This window comes from Canis lupus, chromosome 33 (assembly GCF_003254725.2).
Source record: "Canis lupus dingo isolate Sandy chromosome 33, ASM325472v2, whole genome shotgun sequence".
Lineage (NCBI taxonomy): Eukaryota > Metazoa > Chordata > Mammalia > Carnivora > Canidae > Canis > Canis lupus.
The window spans coordinates 1,943,345-1,970,608 of NC_064275.1; the positions used below are offsets into that span (position 1 = coordinate 1,943,345).

The 27,264-nt window shown below is 41.6% G+C and overlaps 1 protein-coding gene across 2 annotated transcripts in view; it reads left to right on the forward strand.

The window, feature by feature from the left end:
- NSUN3 (NOP2/Sun RNA methyltransferase 3) overlaps positions 1-18,754 on the forward strand; it is a 55,040-nt gene extending 36,286 nt beyond the window's left edge. For both annotated transcript variants that reach the window (XM_025417669.3, XM_025417683.3), the window contains one exon: positions 15,212-18,754. In XM_025417669.3, coding sequence (XP_025273454.1) covers positions 15,212-15,473 — 262 coding nt within the window. In that variant the 3' untranslated portion in view covers positions 15,474-18,754. The remainder of the gene's footprint in view (positions 1-15,211) is intronic.
- Positions 18,755-27,264: the final 8,510 nt, after the last annotated feature.

Below are 27,264 nucleotides of genomic sequence, written 5' to 3' on the forward strand. Positions count from 1 at the left end.
GTTCTTGACCCTCTGCACCTGGAGTACCACATCCCACAGGTGATGCTCAGTCCCACAAGACTGTCCCCACCACACTTCATAAGTCCCCACTTGACTTCAATGTCAAGTCCAGATTTGTCACCTTGCTTCTAACCAATGGACTTATAAATCAGAGGTTCCCAGGACCTCCTTGTTGATTTTGATTTGCTAGAGCAGCTCACAGAACTCAGAGAAACATTCACTTGCATTTACCAATTCTATTAAAGAATAAGATAAAGGACACAGATGAACATCCAGATGGAAAAGATGCAGAAGGCGAGGAATATGGGAAAGGGCACAGAGCTTCCCTGCACTCTCCGTGCATGTCACTCTGTCCCAGCTTTCCCACGTGTTCACCAGCCCACAAGCTCTCTGACCCATCCTTCTGGGTTTTTATGGAGGCCTTATTATATAGGCCTCGTTGGTTAAATTGTTGGCCGTGGGCGGTTGTTCAGTCTTCAGCCCCTCTTGCCTTCCTAGAGGTCAGAGGCAGAGACTGAAAATTTTAGCCCTCTGGTTACATGTTTGGTTCCTCCTGAAACCAGTGCCCACCCCTAATTGGTATTCAAAAGTCATCTCATTCGCATAACGAAAGATACCTTTGTCACTCTCATCTCTTAGGAAATCAAGGTTTTAGGAGTCCTGTGCCAGAAAAAGGAATAAGACCAAATAGATTATATATATTATTATAAATCACGAGATCACTGTACCACATATCTCTGTTTTAAAGGAGTGACCATGGTTTTCCGTGTGGAAAGTCAAGTTCACCTACTGAAAGTTACCAAACTATTCCACTCAATTAGAATTGAGAGCACAACTGCTATATAGTAACTTTCATTACAGATTGTTTTACTTTATTTTTTTTTTATTGTTTTACTTTATTTAGTAGTTTGTCTACAATCCCTGATAGCAAGGGGGGAAAAACACCTTTCTTTCTCATTTTTATAAATAACTTCTTGGCAAAAGCTTTATTATTTTTTCCTCTGGCCTCTTACATTTCCATCTGTTCTATAATATGAGAGTGGTAGATTTCTTGAGCTGTTTGCTATTAAGAATATTTGAGTGTTAGTTGCAGTGAAATATGTTCCTTTTGTTTTATACAGAAAAGTTCTCTGCTTGACCTGCCTTTTAATTAAGGTAGCATTCATTCATTCACTATTTAATAAATGCATTTTGAGAACATACTTTCCAGTTGTGCTGTATATAAACAAGACAAAATGAATATAATACAAACCATATTTTCAAGGAGCTAAAAATTTATTGCTTGGGAAAAATAGAAGAGGAAAGGATTCCATGGGAAGTCAGTGAAAATGTCATAGAGTATATGAACTTTGAAATAGATCTGGAAGGATGAATGAAAGGATAATCAAAAGGAAACTGGAAATAATTATGAAAGCATTAGAACTTGCTAAACATCTAGAAAGATGAGGCAAAGAATGAATTTTGATTCCTTACCTTGAGAGTTAATTACGCACATTGTCTCATTCTCCAAGGAGCAGAGGTATCACTGACTGACAATTAGAGTTTGGTCAGAGAAGAATCTCTGTAAGTGACACGGGATCTTAGAGGAATAGAGTCCTTACCATGGCAGCTGGTTAAACAATCTATGGAAGTTGTGTGTAATTGTGCCCCTGCTTCTGGTGTGGGCCTGGTCGTTAGCCAGGGCTAGTAAGCAGCACACCAAGTGGGAGACAACAAAGACACTGCAATGCAAAAGGACAGAGGAACCGTGTCCTTCTATCACCAGAACCTGCCTGGGTCTCTTCCCGCCTCTCAGCCTCTGTCTGATCTTGGTGCTGCGGGTGATCTGCAGAATGACTGGAGCGTTTCCTTACAGAACTGCATAGGAACGTGGTCTAGAATTCATAGAAGCTGAAGGAGATGCTTGGATTGCTGCAGGACCTAGCCCCCACCTCACCTACAAGTAGAGCCCATGGATCTGTGATGATGTGTGTACACTAGGCTATACTTGTGCACTTCAAGGAATTTTGACAGTTGCAAAGGTATGTGTAACTCACAACCCTAGCAAAAATATAGAGCATTTGTATCCCCAGAATGATTCCTGGTGCTTCTTTACAGTCCATGCGCTGCTCTCACCAAAGGCAACCACTGTTCTAACTTCTCTTAAGATAGCTCAGCTTTGCCTGTTTTCAAACTGCGTGAAAATGTAATCAAACAATAGGTACTCTTTTTTTTTTTCTGGAATTTTTTTCTCAGCATAGTGTTTTTGAAATGTATTTATATTGTGTGTATCAAAAGTTTGTTCCATTTTATTGGATAAGGTGCAAAAGAAACATCTTAATTTTTGAACTAAATCCCACTATCTGGATTAAGAACATTTAGTCAGAAGTGTTTGAGCAAGGCTTGAGGCCATTGTCTAATCTTTGTAAGAGCTACCTCTTCAGGGTTATCTTTTTATCAGTGCTTTACTTTGGGGCATAGAATTTGACTTTTTCAAACCTAACAATGCCCAAATTACTGAATTCTTTGTCAATTTAGATTATGCTCTCCGGGCAGAGAGCCTTCCTTAGCAGAGCTGTATTCCTTTCGTCTCTCCTTCCAAATCATAGGATCTTTTCTGAGCCTTCTCCTTAACATGCACTACCATTTTGAGATTTCCTTCTACTTACCCTAGAGTTACATAAGCTTTGTTTAGCATGTCCGTCTCCCAGGATATGATAAACAGTATTAAATGTTATCCCATGGCATACTTAGGGTTACTGGCTGTATTAACCTAGGTTCTCCAGAGAAACATTGGGTATATGTGTATGTACAGGAAGAGGGATTGGCTCGTACAATTGTAGAGGCTGGCAGGTTCGAACTGCGTAGGATGAGTCAGCAGACTGGAGATGCACAGAAGGGTTGACATGGTTCAAGTCTGAATGATACCAGCTGGTATCCCTCCGTTCAAGGGAGGCCAGTCTTCTGTTCTGTTCTGGCCTTCAACTGTGACTGACCCGGTGAGACCTGACCACATTATGGAGTATATTCTGCTTTACTTAAACTTCACTTATTTATGTGTTAATTTGATTCACAAATAATGCCACAGAAACATCTAGAATAGTGTTTAATCAGATATCTAGTTTCTAGGCACAGTGGCCCAGTCAGGTTGATACATGGAATTAGTCACTGGCTTTCTAGCTAGTAGTTACTTGTTTGACTGTTCTCCTCTATTGCTTGTTTACTAAGCCAGTTCTACATTTTAGATTCTGCTAAAGCAAGTCCACATTTAGTGCCAAAATCAGTATAAATGAAAATAATTGTTCCTCTAATAGAGAAAGAAATAGACAAAAAGAGATACTCAAAATAATAGGAACTTAAGTAAAAGCCTGAATAGGTTTCTCAGGGTTGGTCTGGCAGTCATTTGTCAGACCCCATAGTCATTAGGGCTCTAGGCCTCACCTTTCTTGCACCTCATGGTCCAGGGTGGCTATTCTAGCTCTTGCTGTTTAATCTGTACTCGTAGGGAGGAACAGAAGAACATACCTCACATTACTCCTACTCACGTCTCGGAGGTCAGATTTAGTCCTATGACTACCTTTAGTGAAAAGCAGTTTAGGAAATTAGCTACATCCAATTAAAAATCATGTTACCACAGAAGGAAGTGAGAACTGGTATCGAGGAACAATTAGAAGTGTTTGTCACAGGTTGGAAAACCTGTGATGAAATAACATTGGAGGACACAAGGAAGATTTATAAGAAAATCCCTTAGCAAGAAAACTAATTTGAAAAATTTTACGGTAAAGAATTAGATGACGAAGGCCCTAATGAAGCAAATGATAGGGAAATAGAACATGTGGTAAGATTTGCAAGGTAATTTTCATGGAGAATCAATAGAACTTGATTGATTGGCTCTAGAGTGGGGAGGATAAGAAAGTATCAAGGATAACACCCTGGTTAACAGCTTGAGCTGTAGAGCTCTGTTGTCTGGATTTGAATCTTGGTTTGGATGTTTACTGAGTGGTGTTTACTGAGTAGCAGTTGCTGAACTTTCTTGCCTTGGTTTTCTCATCTGCAAAATGGGAATAATAATCATATCTCAAAATTTAATTGAAAGATTGAATGACATAACATGTAAAACACCCAACTTTAGGGAAAAAAACAAAAAACAAGGAGAGGCGGCTGGCTGGCTGGCTCAGTTGGTAGAGCTTACAATTCCTGATCTGGTTTGAGCTCCACGTTGAGTGGGGAGATTAATTAAAAATCTTTAAGAATCTTAAAAAAATAAAGTAAACCAAGGATAAAATTCTTAGGATGACTGATATTTAATGGATAGGAAGAAAAGGAAAGGTGGATAAGGAGGCTCAATGGGAAGTTCAGAGGAGGAGGCATGAACAGAGGAAGAGTAGTGTCCAGGAAGCCACGGCGGGACAGTGCTTCTCAAGGCTGAGGATGAATGACAGAATCAAATAGTGGAGTTAGATGAAGGCTGAAAATGAACCTTGCAGGCTGGTTTTGTACTCATGTTATCAACGAGCTTCTGAGGAAAGCATATTTTCATTTCAAGTTAAGGAAACAAAATTTGGGATCCCACCCAGGGATCCCTACTCACAAGTTCTAACAAGTGAGTATAGTTTGTTAAGATTCTTTAAAACTGGGGCCGCCTGGGTGCCTCAGCTGTTTAGCGCCGCCTTCAGCCCCTTAGGGCACGATCCTGAAGACCTGGGATCCAGTCCCACATCGTGCTCTGCTTCTCCCTCTGCCTGTGTCTCTGCCTCTGTGTGTGTGTGTGTGTGTGTGTGTGTGTGTGTGTCATAAGTAAATAAAATCTTTTTTTATAAAAGAAAGATTCTTTAAAACTATGATTTAGATGTTGATCTGTGATGCAGAGCTCGGATTGTGTCCCAGCACGGGGTGTCTGCTTGCATCCCGTCGTCGTACATCCTGTGGTCAGACCCACTGAGTCCTGGTTTCTTTAGGGGAAGGGTGTGCAGGGCGTACAGCCACCCCTTGCCCGCAGGGAGTATTTGGGACAGCCGGGATGATAAAATGTCCCGGGTGGCGTCCTCCGTCTTCCTGTCCCAGATTCCGTACTTACCTGAGCAGAGGTCCATGTGCCTCAGGGTGGGTGGCAGTGCTGCAGCTTCAGTCCTCTTCCTGGCGGGGAGGAGGGTGGCAGGCTCTGGGCTGCGCTCCTGGGCCGTGGGCCTCTGAGTAGGTCGCGGAGTCTTTGTGACCCTCTGTCTGAGAAATCGGGTCGGGCTCTCACCCTGTGCACCTCATCAGGTTTTATTCAGCCTCCACGTGTGAGGTGCTCTTTAAGCACCAGCTAAACATAAGGTAGCATTACTAATGAGACTGATGGCTTGTCCTTCCCTTGGCTAATAGAGGAATCCGCGTCTCACTTGATTCCTGGACCAAATCCATATTCCCGTTGACGTAGGAGTATTATTCAAAAGAAAAAGTAAGAATTTCTTCCTGGAGGAACATGGGCTGTGTGTGCAGTGTCCTCTGGAAGCATTTAACCTTTTCAGTTTAGAATTTAGTTTGTCATTTGAGTAGTAAGTTTCATACAACTTTCACATTAATTATATAAATGTTTTCCTTTCCTATGTAAGTTTAAAGTAACCTTATAAAATAGTCTTATACAGAATCTCTGAAATACTAATTGAATATTAAATGGTTATAAGAGGGACCAGTTGCAGGATTGATGCTCCTATGCCCATTTTAAATTTTTAAAATTACTACAGTCTTACCCGGTTTAAGAAAAAAATAATAATACTGGAGTTTCTAAGACAAAGGGAACAAGACTGAGGATAATGTGGCAATAAAGGGATCCTTAAGTATATCTCACTTGATTGCTTCCCCATATTTACATGTGAAAAAAAAGGAGCTATAGCCTTAATACTTTAATGCTGATAGAAGGGACTTGAGGAAAGATGAAAAATAAATACATTAATCGTGGTAATGCTTCGCCGTAATCCTAAGTTTTCAAAATATACAGACATCAGTGATCGCTTTGCTTCTACACCAGAAAATTGTTGAAGGAGGGACAGTGACTGTCACTTCAGACATGTTGCAAGGGAAACACAGGAAGATGTTATCTCCTGGTATCCCGTCATGAGGAATTAAAGGGGGAAAGGATCACTTTTCTGTTTCGGTCAAAAGATGGCAGTATTGCTGTGCTGATGGTTTTCTTCTGCAGTTTGGTTCAGTCTTTTTTAAATGCAGAAAACAGTTAAATTTAGTGATCTAATTAACACTGACCCTCTCAACCGAATGCCAGATTTCTAATCAAAGACCAGAAGAATGGCCAGAAAAATGGAACTTAATATTTTAAAAATATATTAGGTTGTTTTAGTAGCTATTTAAATGACATTTTCTGAGATTTGGAGATTTACCTTAGGAATGACAGAGCACCCTGCATCATGTTTTCAGTTTCGGTAAAGTTTGAAATACCTTCACTTTGGAACTGTCCAAGATGTTTTAGTTTTTTTTTTTTTTTCTTTTTTTAGTGTCTTAAGGTCATTGAACTTATGTTTTCATTAAGGTAATAATACTATTTTTCTTCAAGTTATGAAGGTCAGGTAATCTTTTTTTTTTTCCTCCTCGGCCATCATACTTTACTTCTTGAAGACTATGTGGACCAGTCTGGAAACCACCTTGGTCCACCTTGTGGACCACCTTGTTGGTCTCCCTTCTTGTGCTGGGAACGCACCATCTTCTCATCTTATTTCTAAGCCAGTACCTTAAATGGTTCTTGGGGCTTAATTCTCTATTTTTCTTTAAGCAGATCTTTCAAGGATGGAGAAATTCAGTGAAAAGCACTGAACAAAATGACTAACTGAAAAAAGAGCTTTATTGTTGATTGTACAACGTGTTCTTTAAAAAATAGAAAATAAATACAATTAAAAATGCCAACATACAGATCAAAACACTTTTGGGGGGGAAGAGGAACCCTTGGTATCTTGAGAGGACGCACAACAGTTCAGTGTTTTTGCTTACTCTATATTAGAGTAGGAAAACACTGACAGATTCCTGCAAATAGACTCCAGATTTACCTATCTGGTGCTTTTTAAAGTTAAGATTTAAAGGTTTACTTTCAAAAGTAATTAAATTAAGCTTTCATCAGTCAGCTCTGTGGCTGGTTTATCATGTAGAAATGAGACAGAAGATATTTTATGTAGCTTTGCATCGTAACTCATTTGAATCTAAATTACAAGTCAAAAATCTTATCCAAAATCTTTGAGGCCAGATAGGTGTCCAAATTCTGAGTTTTTTGGATTTTAAAAAGGTCATGTAGTAGATATTTGGTATAATACGTCACCCATTTCCCCCAGTAAGGTTTGAGGCAGCCACCCTGTCATCAAACATTAATATGCTTTCAGCAGAGCCTCTGAATAGTACATCACATGGCCTAAGTCTTAACCATAAATAGCCTCACATCAATTTAGGTCAGATTTTGAGGCCAAATGGGTCTGCCATAAACTTGAGGAGAAAAAGAACAAAACTGTAGCTTGCAGAGCTTTTGGATTTCGGAGAGGCCCGTACGAGATAGTAGACCCGAACCATCATTCAGGTGTGCTCTGTGACCTGCCCAACATCAACCGGGGCTTTCTGTTAGAAGATGGGACAATTCAGTTTCACCTTTTATTCTATTTCATGGTGTCTTTTTTTAGAGTAGGTTTTATTTTGTTTTTAGCTGCCTCGTTAACCAGGTGGTTCAAGCCCAGAGTGCGTTTCAGCCTGTTCCACGGCCCCGTGCAAGGCGGCCAGCGACCCGGGGAGACCCGGGAGACCGGGGAGATGTCGGAGGCGCCACCCGCCGCCCGGGCGCTGCCCCGCCGCGGGGTGAGGCCCCGTCTCCTTCCTGAAGCCTGAAGCCCGACCGCCGGCCACCGGCCACCGGCCACCGGCCACCGGCAGGGCGGAGGCGGAGGGGCTGGGAAGCGGTGGGGTCAGCCCGGCCGCCCTCCCGCAGAGCCCTGCCCTCCTGCTGCCGCCGCCGTCCGCCAGCCCCGACGGTCACAAAACTCTGCCGCCGTCTCGCGGGCGTCTGTTTTGTTTTGTTTTATTTTTTCTTAGGATTTTATTTATCCCTGAGGGACCCAGAGAGAGTGGCGGGGACCCAGCGGGGCGCGGGAGAAGCGGGCTCCTGCGGGGCCCCGGGTAGCTACGCTGCGGCCTCCGCCTCCCCCGCTGTGGCCAGAGTCGCGCCGCGGCCCCGCCCGGGAGCCCGGGAGCCCCTGGAGGGCACGGCCCGCCGCAGCCGGGACACCGCGGGGACGCGCGCCGGGGCTGCTGCTTACGCCTTTAGTTTTCTTTCCTACTATTTAAAAAGACAAAAAAGGAACTTTGCGCAGTGCAGAAATTCACACGAGCGTGGAGAGGAGAGGACCCGTCTGGCCCTCCGCCCGACCCCGGACGCCGGACCCCGGACCCCGGACCCAGCGCGACTTGTTTTGCTTCCCTAGGCCTGACGCAGGTTTCATATGGTCATGACCACACGTCGACACTTCACTTGTACGCTTCAAGCCTTCCTGACTTCCAGGGTGGTGTCCCCCCCCCCCGCCCCCCCCGCCCCCCCGCCGGAATTTCTTCTATTCTGACTGTAATCATTTCTTCCTGAAGCATCACACCCTTCTCACACCCTCCTAACTGTTCTAAAAGTGCACAGTCTTTTTATGATTTGGAGGAAGTCATGATTATTGGTTCTCATTGGTTGTTTCAAAGTATGCATGATGCCTTACCCTAGACGCTACTGTCGTCGGCAAAGTGGTGCATGTTGACGTACTTGTATTTTAGAAATGTGTTAATTTTCACTTAGTCTTTTGGAAAACACATACTAAATTATATTTTAATTTATTGGAACACCAATACCAGAAGTATTGATTTTTTAATCATTGAGTTAATCTGGTTATAGAATAGTTAAATTACTCTAGCCTGATCTAAAATTAAGTACCCATTGCCATTTATGTGTCAAAGGTGAAGAAACCATGATCTGTATTGATAGAACTAATTATAAAGATACCTTAATACTTTCTAGTAATTCTTGGCTGTTTGAACCCTGGGAGTGTTTTGGTTTTTTTTTTTTTTTTTCCTTCTTTTCCCTACATTGCCTGTTTTCCTTGAGCTTTGAATACAAAATCATGGTATTTTTGAAATCTATAACTACTCCAAGCACGAGGACAAAAAATGGTGTTTAAACAACAATCAGCAGCAGCTCAACAGCAATAACCATTTGACAGGAATTCCTAACATTTTGCCCTGGGATGTTGAGATTAATGTAATTTGTAAAAAAGCTTTGGTGTGGCTAAGCAGAGTCTTCTTGTTTAGAAACTAATGTGACCAGTTAAGTTATACGAACCTAATTTTGGAAACATAAATCATGAATGTTGGAATGAAAACAAACCAGGAGAATTAGCCAACATTGTAGAAATTAATTTAAATTTCCATCAAGCCAGGAACGTATTGTTTGTAAATGATGAGGCTTCTGTGTACTTCTGTGTAACTGTAATAGGAGGGAATCATGCTTATTTGGTTAGGCATTGGCTTTGCTAATTGTGGAAGTAGGAGCAAAATAAGTCCTTTTAGCAGGAGTTTAAAAAAACCTGGATTTGAACTGTATAGATGCCCCTACACGGTAATCTCAGCTCTTTTTTTTTTTTTTAAAGATTTATTTATTTATATATGATAGACATAGAGAGAGAGAGAGGCAAAGACACAGGAGGAGGGAGAAGCAGGCTCCACGCCAGGAGCCGGACGCAGGACCTGATCCCGGGACTCCAGGATCGCGCCCTGGGCCAAAGTTGGGCGCCAAACCGCTGAGCCACCCAGGGATCCCCTAATCTCAGCTTTTTAAGGAAAATCTTACACCTATTGCTATAGTCAGAAAATGATCCAAACCGAGTGTAGCTGTAACTTACACAATTTTAGCAAAATCTTTTGATGCCTTAGTATGTTAGCTATAAAAAAAAATTAAAAAGCTATCACGTGGTATGTATTAATTTCCTGTTGTTGCTACAACAGATTACAACAGTTGGTGCCCTAAAGTAGTGCATGTTTATTATGTCGCACTTCTGAGGTTCTGAGTTCAAGATCAAGGTCCTGGAAGGTTCTGAGTTCGAGATCAAGGTCCTGGAAGAGCTGCCGCTCACTCTGGTCCAGGTGGGTGCCGTGGACCGGATGTTTGTGTCCTCCCAAAATGTGTATATTAAAATCCTAATTGCAAAAGTGGTGGTTTTAGGTGGGGGCCTTTGGGGGTGGTGAGATTATGAGGACGGAGCCCTCGCGAAGGGACCCAGTGAGCTCCCTGACCCCTCACTGACTGGGGAGCACACACCAACTCTGCTGGTTCCTTGATGTTGGACTTAAGCCTTCAGAGCTGTGAGGAGTAAAAGTGTCTGTGATTTAAGCCCCATGCTTTGTGGAGGGACCCAGAGGGAGGCTTGTTTCCTTATGTCCTCCGGCTTCCACAAGTGGCTCCTTCCTCGGCTGCGGCCTGTGACCAGCGATCCTGTCACTCTTGCTTTAGCTTGTGTCACCGCCTGTTTCTCGGATTCTCGTGTCTCCCTGTTGAGCTTGTAAGGCCCCGGGGGATTACACCGGGCGTACCAGAGGGCCCAGCATAGTGCTCCTGTGTCCCGTGCCTTGCTCACATCCCCCAGTACCCTTTGCCGTAGTGTGACGTGTGGCCAGCTTTGGGGTCCCTTACACTCCCCCCGCAGGCTGTCCACAAATGTGAACCCATGAAGGTTCACGTCTCACTCCCACCACTGCCTTCCTGCGATACTGACCACTTTCAGTATCCCATTTCTCCCCTTTCTTGATTGACCTCCTCATTTTGCTAGAGGTAACACTTCTGAGTCCTCGGATATGGGAGAGTTTCTGTATTTCTCCTATATATTTATTTGACAATTTGACAGTAAATAGCACCCACCTTAAATTGCTTTTTTCCCAACATTTTGAGTGAGCTATGCCATTGATTCCTGTCTGTTTCTCAGACCCATTCTCCTTTCTGAAGGCTTTAGCGTCTTTTGTTCTTGAAGGTACAAAGTTTGATAGTAATGCATCTAAGTATGCAGTCGTTTTCATTCATTTCATTCATAAGACTGAAGTTTTCAGTGTAAATATAAGACCTCGTACCCCCCCCCCCTAACTCTGATGTCATTCTGCTGCCCCCATGCTCACCTTGCTGCAGCCACACTGGATCTTCTCTTCTTGAACATGCCTCGGGGCCTTTGCACTGGCTGTTCCTTTTGTGTGGAATGCTCTTCCCTCAGATATCTGCAGGGCTACTTCCTTATTAGCTCCTCAGGTTTGTTCAGATGTCTTGTCCTGAATTGTCATGTTGGTCTAACTACCCTGTGTAAAATTGTGATCCACCCCCTGCCCCACCATCTGAGCTCTTCTAATCCTGTTCTCTCTCTCTCTCTTTTTTTTTTTTTTTTAATTTTTTATTTATTTATGATAGTCACAGAGAGAGAGAGAGAGGCGGAGACATAGGAGAGGGAGAAGCAGGCTCCATGCACCGGGAGCCCGACGTGGGATTCGACCCCGGGTCTCCAGGATCGTGCCCTGGGCCAAAGGCAAGCGCCAAACCGCTGCGCCACCCAGGGATCCCCTCTCTCTCTCTTTTTAAGATTTTAATTATTTATTCATGAGAGACACAGAGAGAGGCAGAGACACAGGCAGAGAGAGAAGCAGGCTCCCTGCGGGGATCCCAATGCGGGACTTGATCTGGGACTGGGCTCATGTCCTGAGCCGAAGGCAGATGCTCAAACACAGAGCCCCCCAGGCGTCCCTAGTCCTGTTATCTTGATTTATTTTCTTCGCTAAACTATTAGTAAATAAATATTTAAACTATGATATTGTAAAATTATATTTGGTCTTTGCCCCGGATCCAAGCCAGAGCTCCTAAAACCCTTGTAATTTCCTAAGTGATAAGAGGGATTAGAACGCCTTTTGTTATAAAATTTGGTTTTTGTTAATATGAAAGGAGCAACTTTTGTTATTGATAACAGGCTTTTTTCGACCACACTTTATTTTATGTTAATGAAGTGGCTTTGGAAAGCCTCTAAGGATGTCAGGGGAACCAACCATGTGCAAGTCTGTACCCCTTTTCCCATACTTTGCTTTATGTATTCCCTCTGTCTGTTCCTTAATTGTATCTTTTTATAATAAATCACTAATTTAGTAAGTAAACCCTTTTCCTGAGTTCTGAGAGCCATATAGCAAATTGTTGAACCCAAGGATGGGGCTTGTGGGTACCCTTAACTTATGGCAGATCGGTCAGAAGTACTGGAGGCCTCGATCCCCCGTTGGCATCTGAAGGGCAGCTTTGTAGGGCTTAGCCCTTCACCTTTGGGATCTGACACTAACTTCAGGGGAATAGGTGAGAACGGAGTTAAATCGTTACACAGGCGGCCAGTGTTTTCAGAGAATTGGAGGATTGCCTGGTGAGGAAAAATACACCAGCACACGTACATACATATAGTGTGTGTGTGTGTGTGTGTGTGGTCACATATGCCAAGTTGTCCTTTGTGTGCATGCCCCTGTGTCCGTTTCCAGGGCTCCCGCAGACTCCTGTAGACGGCAAAGCCTAGGCCGGGGGAGTTTCCTTTCTCAGGTCTGCAGGATCACAGTCAGAGGCGGAGGCCCCGGGGAGCAGGACTGGTGGCTGACCTGCGTCCTGTCCCTGAGTCTTCACATGCTCCCCTGGTGCCTCTCCTGGGAGAGCACCAGTTGTGTTGGGGTAGCGCCCACCTCATTTTGGCTTAATAACCTTACGGATACTATTTCGCAATACAGTTGGATTCTGAAATACTGGGGGCTAAGTCTTCAGCAAATGAATTTGGGGGTGGGGAGGAGACACAATTTAGCTCATGACAGAATTACTGTCAGTATTACTATTTTTGGGGACACCTGGGTGGCTCAGCGGTTGAGTACCTGCCCCTGGCTCGGCGTGATCCGCCGTTTCAGGATTGAGTCCCACGTCGGGCTCCCTGCCTGGAGCCTGCTTCTCCCTCTGCGTATGTCTGTGCCTTTCTCTCTGTGTGTCTTTCATGAATAAATAAGTAAATAAAATCTTTAAAAAAAAAAGGCAAGCTGCCTTTATAAAAAGAAAAATATTGTGTTTTATGCTCTGTCTCCCCAGCTAGAATGTTAGCTTCCTGAAGGCAAGCAGTGTTGTCGTATTTTAGTATCTACGTGATACCAAGTGTTCTAGACCCTGAGGAGTTCTTTCATCTTGAACACTCCTTTGATCTCTGGAAAATTCTCTTATTTCATGGATTTCGTGTCCTCCACTTCCAGTTCTCTGTCTCACCTTTCCAGTACTCCCACTAATTAAAATCTGGACCTACTTGATTGATCCTACTTGTCTCATCTTCAATCTGTTCTACTATTTTGGAATATTTCTTCAACCTTAGCTTCTAAACACTTCTACGAAACACTCCCTATTTTGATAGACGTATGTCCAGCCCTAGAGCCCTCTGCTTGGTCCTGCCCCATGGCCTTCTGTCATTGTTCTAGGGGTGCTACACATTTGTCAGTCTTTCTTACTATGCCTCTTGTCTTCTGAATTTTCGGTTTCTTCCTAGGCCATTCTTAAAATTTTGCTCTTGCTCTTCACATGGCTTAAGCATTACTCACCCAGAATTACCTGGCAATCATCTTTTTCAAATGGGACAATAAAAGACTAGGTTTATTTTAGGGGTGGGATCCTTTCTCCTACTGATGTCACTTGATGAGATGGCAGTTACTTCGATGCCCCCTTCAAGGAAGAGCGTGGAGGTCTTTGGTTTCAGGGGCAAACACCAACGCTGGCCGCTTTAAGTCTCTCAAATACTTTATTCGACTTACAGGGATAAAAACCTCCCAACTTTTTACCTGGCTGCTGTAAATGGGAGTGTGGGGTCCATGGTTTCTCATACGTGCTCTGAACAGTACCCTTGTTGTCAGTCTTTGTTCTTATCACAAGACATCTGACCTTTCCAGGCCCCGGACTCTGTGGGCCCCCGGGTCCATTATGCCCCCTGTGGCTGTTGTCCGGACCTGCTCTACTCTCTTCGCCTGCTGTTGCTGCTTCACCTGCACATCATGTTTCACAAACATTTTTTTTTTTTTTTTTTTTTTTTACCTTATGTTCAGGGTGTCTAAGGAAGTTTGAGGAAAGAAAACTTAGTCATCAGTTTGCTTGTCTTGAATTAAGAGTCTTCGGTCTTGTAAATAATTGAACACAGGGAACTGAATCTGAACTTACTTTGATGGTGTGGATCTTCACTGTAAACTTCCGTTATTGTCACGTTCTCCAGGTTGTCAAAATACAGATGTGAGACATGGGGCTGTTCGTACACTTAAATCCAGTAGTGATTGCTTGGAGTTGATCACCCGGCAGCAGGACTACAACTTCTCTAGTTTTCTCTTGGTAGATTACCTTCCTGCCATCCATCTACTCTTATTGTCAAGGCTTTCTACCTTGAACTTTTCTTTACCTTAAAACATCCTGGTTCCCTGTTCATGCCCCCATGTGTTTCAGATGAAGGGCTGGAGCCCCATCTCCTCTGAAGCCAACTCCTACATTTGCTGTGTGAAGCCCTAGGACTGTTTTCCTGGATCTGCATTTACAAATATATTCAAGTTTTCCTCTAAAAAAACCCCAAAGAAACCAAACCAAGAAACAAAAAAACCTTTTTTTCCAGTCTTTTCCCAAAGCTACACTTTAATCAGGTGAAACCGTTTTTATTTCCTTTCTAAGTTTTATCTTCCTTTAAATACAGGTATTGGCTTAGTGTCTGTCTTTAATACTTACTTTCTTGCTCATTTCCTGGGAAATCCTACTTACTCTGATGACTTCAGCCCTCACCAAATCCTAACTCCGTTCCTGAAGAAGTTCTGATGTTTTCTCTCTCACCTACTCATTAGTACCACTCAGTATATTCAAAGACAAACCCATTAATCATGGTCTTCCTCTATCCTCTTACCCTTAAAAAACAAAACAAAGAACCAGCAAACACATTCTCTGTTTTTCCCATGTTGATTGACCTGATTATCATTTTTGAGTCACCCAAGGATCCATTAGAAAGAAATAGTTGTAAAGCTAGAAACCACCCAGAGTTAGAAACCACCCAGAGTTCTTACAGTCCAAGTCACGGTATGGTTAGTGTCAAGTATAAACTTCCTTGCTCTCTAACCTCATAGTGTCCTTTTCCTGCATCTAACCAGACTTCTCCATTTTCCTGATCACACACAGGTCTGCAATCAAGGCCTTACGCCCTGGAGGGTTACTTGTGTACTCTACATGCACACTTTCCAAGGCAGAAAATCAAGATGTCATCAGTGAAATTTTAAACTCCTACAGTAACATCATACCTGTGGACATTAAGGAAATGGCAAGGACTTGCTCCCGAGACTTCACGTTTGCTCCCACTGGCCAGGAATGTGGACTCCTGGTGATTCCAGATAAGGGGAAAGCCTGGGGCCCAATGTATATAGCCAAATTGAAGAAATCATAGACTGTAAAATTGGTCATAAATATTTCGTAAGCCATGTCAGTGCATTATTATATTTATTTTTCTAGGCTATGTGTTAACGTTTAAATAATTATGAAGTTATTTTCCCTGGGACTGTTTGGAATCTTATTTATTTAATACTTGGCATCTCATAACCTAGGCTTAAGAATTTTCCAGGTGTATTTTTTTCCTAAAAATGTATCTGTGGCACTGGTTTCAGGTGTTGCAGATGGTGTTTGTTCTGTATAATAAATCTGCTGTCTTTTGGTTGGCATTTTGCAGTTAAATTAATCAGATTATATGGTTTTATGCATAATGTTTAGGAATACATTCAATTTATGATGTTGGTGCTTTGAACCTTTAAAAATGCACATTTGGCTGTTCCTTTTATAATTTATCTCATCAAATATACAGATTTCTTTCAGACCTCACCCCCGCCCCCGCAACCTTTTTCCTTAAGAACCGATCAGTATTCTTAGACTAACTTCTTAAGCGGCACTATTTCTAGTTCTAGAAAATAGGTGTCCTACTTGCCATGTTGTTTTCCACTAAGGATTATCTTCTGTTTACTGCAAAGGTCAGTGACTCTATTGACACCAGCTTTATTTCTCCTTTTTTTGTATTCACAAATACAAATTGAAAGGGTAAATTATGTTGAAAGGCTGTTAGAACAGCAGATTCACATGCACAAGTTTGACTTTCGACATTCAACTTGTAGAATAATGGAGTCTTTCCAGCAGGCTATAAAGCAAGTACTTGTAACAAAACCAGAATGATTAATAACTGCAATAACTGAACTATATTTGGAGAGTTTTGTTACATAATTGCAGTCATAATGAGCACTACAGAATCTGATTATCTTACAGTCGCAATCTGGAGGGGCTTTTTATTTCACTCTGTTATGAAATGTTATATGAGAGTATGATGTCACGTATTAATGCACAAGGGGGAGATGCCTAATGACAGGGATTACACTGTTACCAAAACCCAATACCATTTGCTAAGTGCCTCTCCCTGTTTACCTATGTCTTGGGAATATTGTGTACATTTCTGTATATGTACTTAGGGTTTTAGCTTCAGGTTTGGATCATGTGTTTTCTCTGGAAATTGCTTCACTTAGAGCCAAATATACTTTTCCAACTATTAAGAAAAATTATGCAGTATACTTCAAAAGGTAATTATCTATTTGAAAATTAACTTAAAAAAGAATGAACTGACCGTAGAAATAGAAAATTCTGCTGAAGCTGAATCCTTTTGAATTTGTTTACTATATTTTGCGTATTTAAACCAGAGACTATTTTTTCCTGAACTCTTTTTTTTTTTTTAATTTGTGATAGAGAGAGAGAGAGAGGCAGAGACACAGGCAGAGGGAGAAGCAGGCTCCATGCACCGGGAGCCCGACATGGGATTCGATCCTGGGTCTCCAGGATCGCGCCCTGGGCCAAAGGCAGGCGCTAAACCGCTGCGCCACCCAGGGATCCCTTTTTTTTTTTTTTTTTTAATTTGCAAGCATACATAAGCAGTTTCTTATAGCTGGGGAAGAAAAGGCTAGATCTCTTGGACTCAGTGAAATAATCTGGATGCATACAAAAAATATAAAAGACAATGGAAATTATATTTATTTACTTACTAAGTTTGTACTTGTTAGTTTTTTTTCAGTTTAAAACTTTGTCTTCAGATACTGTAGGTTTAAAAGTGTATTTATTCTGTGTAGGTTAATCACAAAGTAAATTTTCCCAGTGCACTTTGCTGAATGTCATTATTTTTCCCCCATGCTGCCATGAAGCCTAATCTGAATACTCAGTATTGGATTTGACGTTCCTATGATTACTGAAAAATGCAAATATAGATGCATATATAACTTACTTTATTATTAATATTAATTATAATGAAACAGTTGGCATTTATGGAGCCTTAAATATTTGATTAAGTTCTTTATATATATATGTTATCTTTTTTGATCTTTAAAACAGCTTAAGGAGTATTATACCTGCCTTTTGTGAATGAGAATAGCCTAGCTCGGTGCAGTTTGTAGCTTTGCCAGGCGACACTGGTAAGTAAAGAGTAGAGCCAAGACTAAAACTAGCTGCAGTGGCCAGGCCCCACTCCCCATACTATGCTGCCTCAGAAGAAGCAGATTATAGGAACCCCCAAGGTTACCAACTGGCCCTCCCTTATCCTAGGTTATCTTTGCACTTGTAGGCAGTTCTTTAGTCACAGAGGATCAAAGGGTTAAACCAATCCTTGAGGGGTAAAAAAAACTGCAGTATTTCAGAATGTGTTCTAGACTACTTCTTGGGGTTGCAGTACCCAGAAATCTCCCATGGAGGTGCTCTGTGCCTTCCCTTTCTTCGCAGGTGCTGAACTGAAGAATTGAAATTTGGAGCAGCCTTGCAATGTCATTTGAAAAGCAAGGGGTAATTGATATTACTTTCTGTGGCATTGAGTTACTTTCAAAATAGCTTTGTAAGAATTTAGGTTGCTTACCAACACATTAACTTCTCTCTGCCTTCAGCACACTGAATAGCCACGAGTTTCAGAAATACAGTATGAATAAATATAATGCATTTAAATGGTTTATACTGAATTTTTAAAGCATTTGATATTATCTGTGGTTTGAAATCAAGGCAGCCTACCGTCCTTTATCCTATTATATGTATCCATATAGCCTCATATTCAAGATTGCATGTTACTCCCTTAGCAATATTGTGAAAAATATCCTTGTATACAATGTGAGTAGGCGTAACATAATAGGTAACCAGAACACTTCCTACATGACTAAATAAAGTAATCCCCAATCTAATAGACCATCATCCAAGAAGGCTTTATACCTGGAAGATAAGCATCAGATGATCTGCATAGGCTAATGCAACTCCTGTGGAATACAAAGAGAATCGGAACCGATAGCAACAGTTTTATTAGATGCAGAGAAGTCCTTTGATGCAATTGAATGGGACGACTTGTATTATGTGTTAGGTAAATTTGACTTTGGGGACAAATATAGCAGCACAACCCATTTGTGTGGTTCAAATCAATGGTTTACAATCTCCCTTTCCTTGCCTTATTGCTGCATTGGGGGGTGAGTAAAGATGGTACCCATTACTGATGTTACCTTCCAGGCTGACATTGGAGTTACAATATCACCCAGATCCCATGAGTATCTGAAGGATATTCAGATGAAGGTTCACAAATTAACTAATGTCTGCTGATAACGTACTACTGTGTGCTGAAAGCCCTAACAGCATCTGTCCTGAAAACATTAAAAGCAATGTCAGTATTTGGAATGGCTTCAGGCTGCAAAGTCAATGGGAAAAAATCAGAAATACTATCTTAACAGAAGAGTGTTAATATTACTTGTTGTGTGACATTTAAAATAAAAATTTAACAAGAATTGATTTGGGATCCTCTTTAGGGAATGACTAAACAATAGAATTAAAAAAAAAAAAGTTAAAAACATTGACCTGTAATTCAATGCTCAGATTTTTAAAAAGTAGGTTTCACTAAATCTAAGGAGGAAGAAAGCCTGGTAAAGCATATATACCTCTTTAAAATTTAATTAGCTCACTCAGATATTAACTCCATACCTTTCTGTAGCTTTTCACAAATGAAGAAAGTAATTTTCCTGATCATGTGAGATCAGAGTCACGTTGAAACTGAGTAAAAGCAGATGCTGCCTTAGAAAAAGGAGGTTTGCCTCACTGGAAGCTATTGGATGGCATACGTCACGACTCAGTCAAGCTTGCTATGGCTTGTCAGAAGGAATTTTCTGCTGCATATTGCAGTGGAAGAGCCTATTACACACAAATAACTGTACAACCTAGCAGAATCAACAGAGACTAAAAACATACAGCCTATTGAAAAATAAGCAACAGGCCCCAGTTTCTAACTATTCTTAAAAACAAATAGGAGTACAATTGCAGCTATTAACAAGAAAGGACAAAGTTAGGAGAGGTTAGCATTGGTGATAGAAAAGGGGACTGAGCTCGTTCCAGCTTCTAATCACTAAGCTATGGAGAGAGAGACTTCGTTCACTCATCCGCACACACAAGGTATTAGCAACCTTTCCAAAACCAGTAAACCACCTTCTGGCATTACATCACCTTACATTAATGGTCGGGGTGAGGGGTGGAGAAATAGGACCAAGGCCCCAGGGCTGACTCATGAACTGTTGTTAGCACAGATGGATTAGCGTGGGCTTGCAGTTCATAACTGCCGACTTCTAAGAGAAAGGAAAAAAGGACGTGATGGTGGCAACTGGCTCTAACGCTACTGGAAATTGTCATGTATGATATAGCCCTGGATGGCCAACTGGCTGTACCATGTTGCCACAGATAGGTATCCCTCTTGACTTGATTATAAAAAACTTCAGTTTAGGTTTTAAATCATAACAAATGTGTCAAATAAACATGACAGATATGCACAAACTACCTGTGTTCTTCCTTTAAAAAAAAATTGGCTTTGTCATATAGTCTACCACCAGTCATCTCTGTTAAATCTTCTATATGAAGCCATAGCTGTGCCCATAGACAGATGATTTCCAGCCACCTAGTGCACCTGACCGTACGAGTTAGCAGGTTCCTTTCTCGCCCCACAGCATCGAGTTGGCTGAAGCAAGTTCAGGGAGTTTCACAAGAGGTGACTGAACCAGGAGAATGGTTCAGGAGAGGGTTAAGGAGGACTTGGAATATCACTCGGGGGTAGGGTCTCGATTGAGTCAGTCAAGCATGTTTCACAGCGAAGGACACTAGTAGGCCTATAGGGTTGTAGGACACACTGCCAGGACGCACGTCCACTTGTGTGTTCATCTGTCTGGGTCACACCCTCTGCATTCACTGAGGACTTTGCGTCTAGCTCATACCTTCTCCGTCGGAACTCCTGGCGTGTCAAGGCTGAATTCAGCACCTTTATGGAAAGCCCATTCGATATCCTACCTTTCCGGTTCTTGGCCTCCCTCTCTCAATGGCTCTTATCTCCATTGCCTTCAGTATCTTACAGTAATTCTTGGGCATTTCCTCGAACTTGATGTTATCTACAGGCACACTCTGCAATGGAGCTTTCTACGGGATGGCAGTGTCTTACCTGCCCTGTGCAATACGGACAACATGGTAGCCACGTGTGGTACCTAGTGTGTAGCTAGTGTGACAGAGGAACATACTGTATATTTTTATGGATTTAAATACAAGTATCCACCTGTGGCTATAAGCTACCATACTGGGTAGCGCAGATCTAGGATTTCTCTGCTTAGGAAAATTTAAATCAGTACCTCTGTCCCTCCAGCTTTCTTACCTTCCCAATCTCATTAAAACTGCAATTCAATCGCCTTGACACCTGTAAGGTTTTAAACCTTTATCGCTCGGCCCATTCATCTCTTTTCATTTTCTATCCTAAACCCTATGGTTGATGCCTTAAACCATATCTCCTCCCACTTTTGGGTTCTACTGCATCTGGCGTTTAAAGTTGCACCTCTGGATCAGCCCAGTGGCTCCTGCATCCACCTCCATCATACCTAGATGGCTGAGCACTGTTTGGGAGAAAAGAAAACCATACAGCAGTGCAGACTTCATATTCACTACATATTCATACCCCCGTGCAGATTAAGTTCAGCACAGATTCACGTTCCCCGGCCTCCCCTGAGACTTTTACACTATCAATAACTTTGGCTGTTGTTTGGCCAGCTTCCTTTTCCAATCCTATTAGTGAGTTTCCAAAACTTCCACTATTGTCTACAGATGTCCTATACCAACACCTTCCTCATTTCTCTCAGAAACCAACACCTTCCTCATTTCTCTCAGAAGATGGTCCTGCCTCTAACTTCCTTGAGAAGACTATGGCCAGCAGACTGAATGTCCCTAATCTTTACTCATGCATGCTCCTCCTCATTTTATTTAGAAGCACCACCATCCATCTGGCCTGAGAATCTGGAAACCTGGGAGCCATATTCAATTTTTCTCTCTCCTTGCTTTTGCTCTCACCTCTAGGTAATAACCAAGTCTTACCATTTTTATTATTCTCTCTTAACACCATTGGCATTGCCCTAGTTAAGGCCACCTCAGCTATTGAATTTTCTTCCCAATTCATCTTCCTACCTCCTGCCTCACACTTCACAATCCACACTCTCTATTGCTGCTGAAGTTCTGTTCCTACAATAAAATCCCATCATACCATTACCCTGCTTAAAATTCTTCAATGATCTTTAAAAAGGGAGGGGGGTGGGCAGCCCAGGTGGCTCAGCAGTTTAGTGCCACCTTCAGCCTGGGGCGTGATCCTGGGGACCTGGGATCGAGTCCCACATCCGACTCCCTGCAGGGAGCCTGCTTCTCCCTCTGCCTGTGTCTCTGCTTCTCTTTCTATGTACACACTCTCATGAATAAATAAATAAAATATCTAAAAAAAAAATTAAAAAAAAGGGAGGGGGGTTGCCTGGGTAGCACAGTCAGTTAAGAGTCCAACTCTTGGTTTTGGCTCAAGTCGCAATCTCATGGTCATGAGATTGAGCCCCATGTCAGGCCCTGTGCTCAGTGAAGAGTCTGCTTGAGAGTCTCTCTCTGTCTCCCTCTACCCCTCCTCATGCTCTCTCTTTCTCAAATAAAGAAATAAATTTTATTTTAAATTTTTCAATGGCTCCCTGTTGCCTATAGGATGAAATCTGAGCCCTTAGTATTTCATGCTAGGTCCTCTTGCTTTGAGATCTGCATCTTTCTCAATCTCTCTCTTTCTTTCTTTCTCTCTCTCTCTCTCTCTCTCTCTCACACACACACACACACACACACACACACACACAAATTCCATCCTTGTTAACTTCATCAAAATTTGAATCCTCACATCAGGGAAACCCAATACCACAGTGTATGAAGTGTCCCCACTTATTGTTTGGGATGTCCTTTAAATAATTTGCCAGTGTCCCCACTCTGTAATTAGCTAGAGTTCTTACTAGAAGGCTTGATTTTTTTTCCAATATTTTTAAGAATATATAGTCTCTTTTTCTTATACTCTTACCTGAAAACAGTAAAGGCCATATTTTAGGCTGCAATACTTAGTTTTTCCATAGTGAATTGAAAGAATAGTCCAACCATTTTCAAAAGCTTGTGCATTGGACTGAGAGATGTAAATTAAATAGAGAATCCAGTATATTATGAGCATGCTTAGGCATGCATACAGTGTGGGAAAATTTTAAAATGAAATAGGCTCAATAATAAGGTTGGAATGCCAATGGATAAATCCATAATTGTCTTCTAGAGGATACTTCAAACCTACAAGGAATATCCAAGGGCAGAACAGCAGGTGAGAATGTCTTAAAATAGAAAAAGAAATTGTACTTCAGCACATCAAGGACAGTCAAAAAATAGATTATTAAAGTGGCACTTGCAGAAACTACAGAAAAATCTTATTCTTTATAAACTTATCAGTTGCTCCAGAGTTGTTTTTGTTGTTTTGTTGAATATGATTTGGAGCTACTTCTGCCTTTAACTTTATCTGTAACATTAAATCTTGGTTGCCTAATTTTTAAAGTAAAATAGATTATCTCTAAAGGAAGTATGTTTTGAGCCACTGCAATATTGCGAGCATTGTTCTACTTATTTACGTACTTGTTATTTTATGTAGTTCAGTTTCTTCTCTTTTATAAAGTTCTCTGACCTAAAACTTGAGATTGGGATAACGGGCTAATACTGTATACTAAAGTCAAGAGAGCAAATAGAACGGCCGTAGTGAGCCACAATAGTCCAGGAGGAGTGGATCGGTACAGGAGTAAGATCTGAGAGTCAAAGTGTCCCACAAGGGCGAAGCCGGTGGGAGAGCCTGGTTGAAGAGGACACCTGCCCGTGTTAGTCCATATTCTTGGCAGCGACATTCATCTTGCTAAACTGGCATTTCTGTAAAGCCAAGATTCCAGGAAGCTTGGTTGTTTCCATTTCTTTTTCGTAGAAAATCAAAGAATGATGTTTTTTACTTCTAATGTATCTCAAACTTTGGAAGTATGAAAGCCTGCTTTTGAAAGAGCAAAAATATTTTCTGAGGCTCCAGTGTTTTATTATTTATTTAAAAATAGAACAATGTAGAGTAGCGCCAGGGTGGTTCACTGGGTTATGGCCTCAGGCTCCTGGGATCGAACCTCAGGTCGGGCTCCCTGCTCAGCCGGGAGTCTGCTTCTCCTTCTCCCTCCACCCCTCCCCTCCCCTCCCCTCACTTGTACGTGCTCTCTCTCAAATAAATAAAACTGTAAAAAAAATAAAATAAAATAGAACAGTGTATAAAATTCTGTATACATATAGTTTCATACAATTCTAAAGTCAACAAACCTTATAAAGATCTTAAAAATTGAAAAACACAGTTGAAATAAACATTAATTAATGCGGATGACACTGTTCAATTGAAACTGTTCCCACTTGAAATCTGAGTCTGGTATTAACCGTTAAGGTGGAGGGCTTGAGGTTCAGCCTGTCTTGGCCATCATGCATCAATTGATTTCTCAATTGTTGCACCAATTTTCTCTATTCCTTCTAAAGAAAACCCTTCATTTTTGTGTGTTCTATGATGCTGTTTTATCTCCCAAGTTTTCCTGTTAGGAACACCGTTAGGGGGCTGAAGTTAGGTCACAGATGTTAAAACAGTACTGCTTCATTTCACCTTGGTGAAAACAGAAATACCTTAAGCACTGGAATCTTATTGTAACCCTTAACCCTCCAGATAATACAGAGTATGCCTAAAAAAAAAAAAATACAGAGTATGCCTATGTTTATTTTTTTGAAGATTTATTTTAGAGAGAGAACCCGTGTGAGCGAGTGGGAGGAGGGGCAGAGGGAGAGAGAGAGAAACTCCAGAAGACTCGTCGCTGAGAACACAGCCCCACATGGGGCTCAGTCTCATGGCCCTGAGATCATTACCTGAGCGGAAATCAAGAATCAGATGCTTAACTGACTGAGTCACCCAGGTGCCCCTGTATTTTTTTTATTTATTTAATTTATTTATTTATTTTAGAATGGCTTCAGTGAACTTTGGTGTGAGAAATACTTCTCCGGTCTTTATTGACACTTCTGAATAGGGAAACATGAAGCTTCCTGTGACAAGTACGTCGCAGAGGGTTTACCAGGAGAAAGAGAAGCATGCAGAAATCAATTTGAGTAAAAGGATAGGACATCTTCGGTACTCGGTTCATCCCTCCAAATATTTCCAGGCCAGGGCGCTTTCCTTGTTATGGGAAGGTTGGTCAGATGATGTGTCTGTCATCCATCCAGGACATTTATGAGGGTGGAAGGGCAAGCTGTTAACAATGTCAGCAGGACAACTGAGGAAACCAGGACTATCACGGTCTGTGGTCGGGAGGGGGTGCTTGAGCATTCGAGTAGATCAAATGTATCTCGGGCTTCATGAGAAAACTCTCGTCCCTCTTGCACACTTTCCTGCAGTCCCCGATGTCTGCAGACATGAGCTGCTCCTCCATCTCAGCACAAATAAAAGCCTCTTTAATTAAAAAAAAAAAAAAAGAAGTAGACTTCCTTTCTACTTCTTTGCCTGAAATCTAAAGCATGAGGATCTCCTTTTAGTCCACAACTCAAAATGCCTCACTCCGCTTTCTAACGACTTCAATCTGATACAATTTTTTATGAAGCTTTGACAAGATCCCAGCTGAGATAACAGATAGTGAGGATGAAGAGTGGAAACTCAGGAGGGTCATTTGGACTTTTGTGAAAAAAATGTGAATCACATCTATAAGATGACACCCACATATCCACATATGAACATACCAAAATCTTAATTATGCAATACATTTTTATTACACTTTCTATTGTACTTCACTGTGTGTGTGTGTGTGTGTGTGTGTGTGTTTAACAAATTGCAGGTTTGTGCCAACCCTGTATCGACTGAGTCTGTTGGTGTCATTTTCCCGACACTGTTTGCTCGCTTCATGTCTCATTTTCATGATTCACATTTTCATGATTCTCTCAATATTTCAAAGGTTTTCACTCCTCCTTATAGTTCTCTGTGATCAGGGGTAGCAACTGGCTGAAAGCTCAATGATAGCTGACGTCGTTTGGCAATAAAGCCATTTTTAAGGTATGCACGTTTGTTTACTGTTATTTTGACTCCAGTGTAGTGAGTGTGCAGCGCTGTATTAGTTTCGGGTGTGCAGTGTGGCGATTCGGCAGTGTCCTGCATCACTCCGTGCTCAGCGTGGTAAGTGCCCTCCGTAATCCCCGTCACCTAGCTACCCCCCCACCTCCCCTCTGCTGACCAGCAGTTTGTTCTCTTTAGTTCAGAGTCTGGTTCTTGGCTTGTCTCTTCCTCTTTTTCCCCCTTTGTTCATTTGTCTCTTAAATTCCACATATGAGTGAAATAATACGGAATTTGTCTTTCTCCGACATATTTTGCTTAACATTATCCTCTCTAGCTCCAACCATGTCATCACAGAGGGCAATATTTCATTCTTTTTTATAGTTAAAATTTCAGTGTGTGTATATACACACACATATACATTGTTGTTTACAAGTATACTTAAGGTCCACACTTAAGGACCTACGGTAGAGTGTAAACAGAACTTGTGCGTGCACTGGGACGCACAAAATTTGACTCTTTAGTGTGCTATTGTTTTTATTTCAGTGGTCTAGAACCAAACCCACGGCATCTCCAAGGTATGCTTGTACTTATTTTTGAACTTGAGATGTACCCCCTCTCTTCCACATGTATATATATGTCTGTATAATTTTTATTTTATTTTATTTTTTTATTTATTTGAGAGAGAGCAGAGTGGGGGGACACTGGGAGAGGGAGAGAGAGAATCTCCAGCAGACTGCTCCCTGAGTGAGGAGCCCGACGTGGGCCTTGATCTCAGGCCCCTGAGACTATGACCTGAGCCAGAGTCAAGAGCTGATGCTCAACTGATGGAGCCACCCAGGCACCCCGCATGTCTGTTTAATTTTTTAAAAACTGCCTGTGACTCACTTGGTTGACTTCATGGTCCACTAGTGGCTTGTTATCTGCAGTTTGAAAAGACTGCTAACCAGCCACGCCTACTGTGTCAAATGAGGCAAAAACGTCCATAACGGTCCTGCATTAATTCACATCCACCTGCCTTCACGGACCTTCAACATACTGTCTTGCTCTTGGCTTAAATAACAGTTAATTTCAGAACACTTTAAAAAAAATCCTCTATAAAACATAATATACTATGTTATTCAAAATCCTCCCTGTGTAGGGACCCTAATAATGAATTTTTCTTAGATTTCAGTGAGTGTTTTCAGGTTAGGTAAATCAGGTTATTTCCCATTTTGCCTGGGGTGCTGAGAAACATAGCTAAATTCTGTGAACAATTGCAGCAAATATCTCTGTGTCTCTTCACCCACCTCATTCTCTGTGTGGCTTTTCTTCTCCTTTCCAGATAAGATGATCCTATTGTGTAATGTTTACTGGTGTATGTGCCAGAGTCACCTGCTGAGTTTGTGATATTAGGCAAATTAGTGAACCTCTTTGTATCTTAGTTTCATCATCAGTAAAGTTATAATAATAATAATAATAATTTCTATAGTATAGGTTTTTGTGAGAGCTAACGAGGTAATACTTGTAAATACTTCGAACATGGCTTAGCTTGTAGTAAGAGGACAACTGATAAATAAAGTAATCATGGCATCATTTGAAGTTTTAAAAGCAAACATACAAGTAGTTATTTATTTTTTATTTCCCAATCTTACAGAACCAGCCAACTCCCATAAAAATAAAATCTAATCTGAGGTGAGCATATAAATGTCTCTGTATCTTATTCTAGAACTATCTCTGTAGAAGGGGAAATAAGAGATACCGA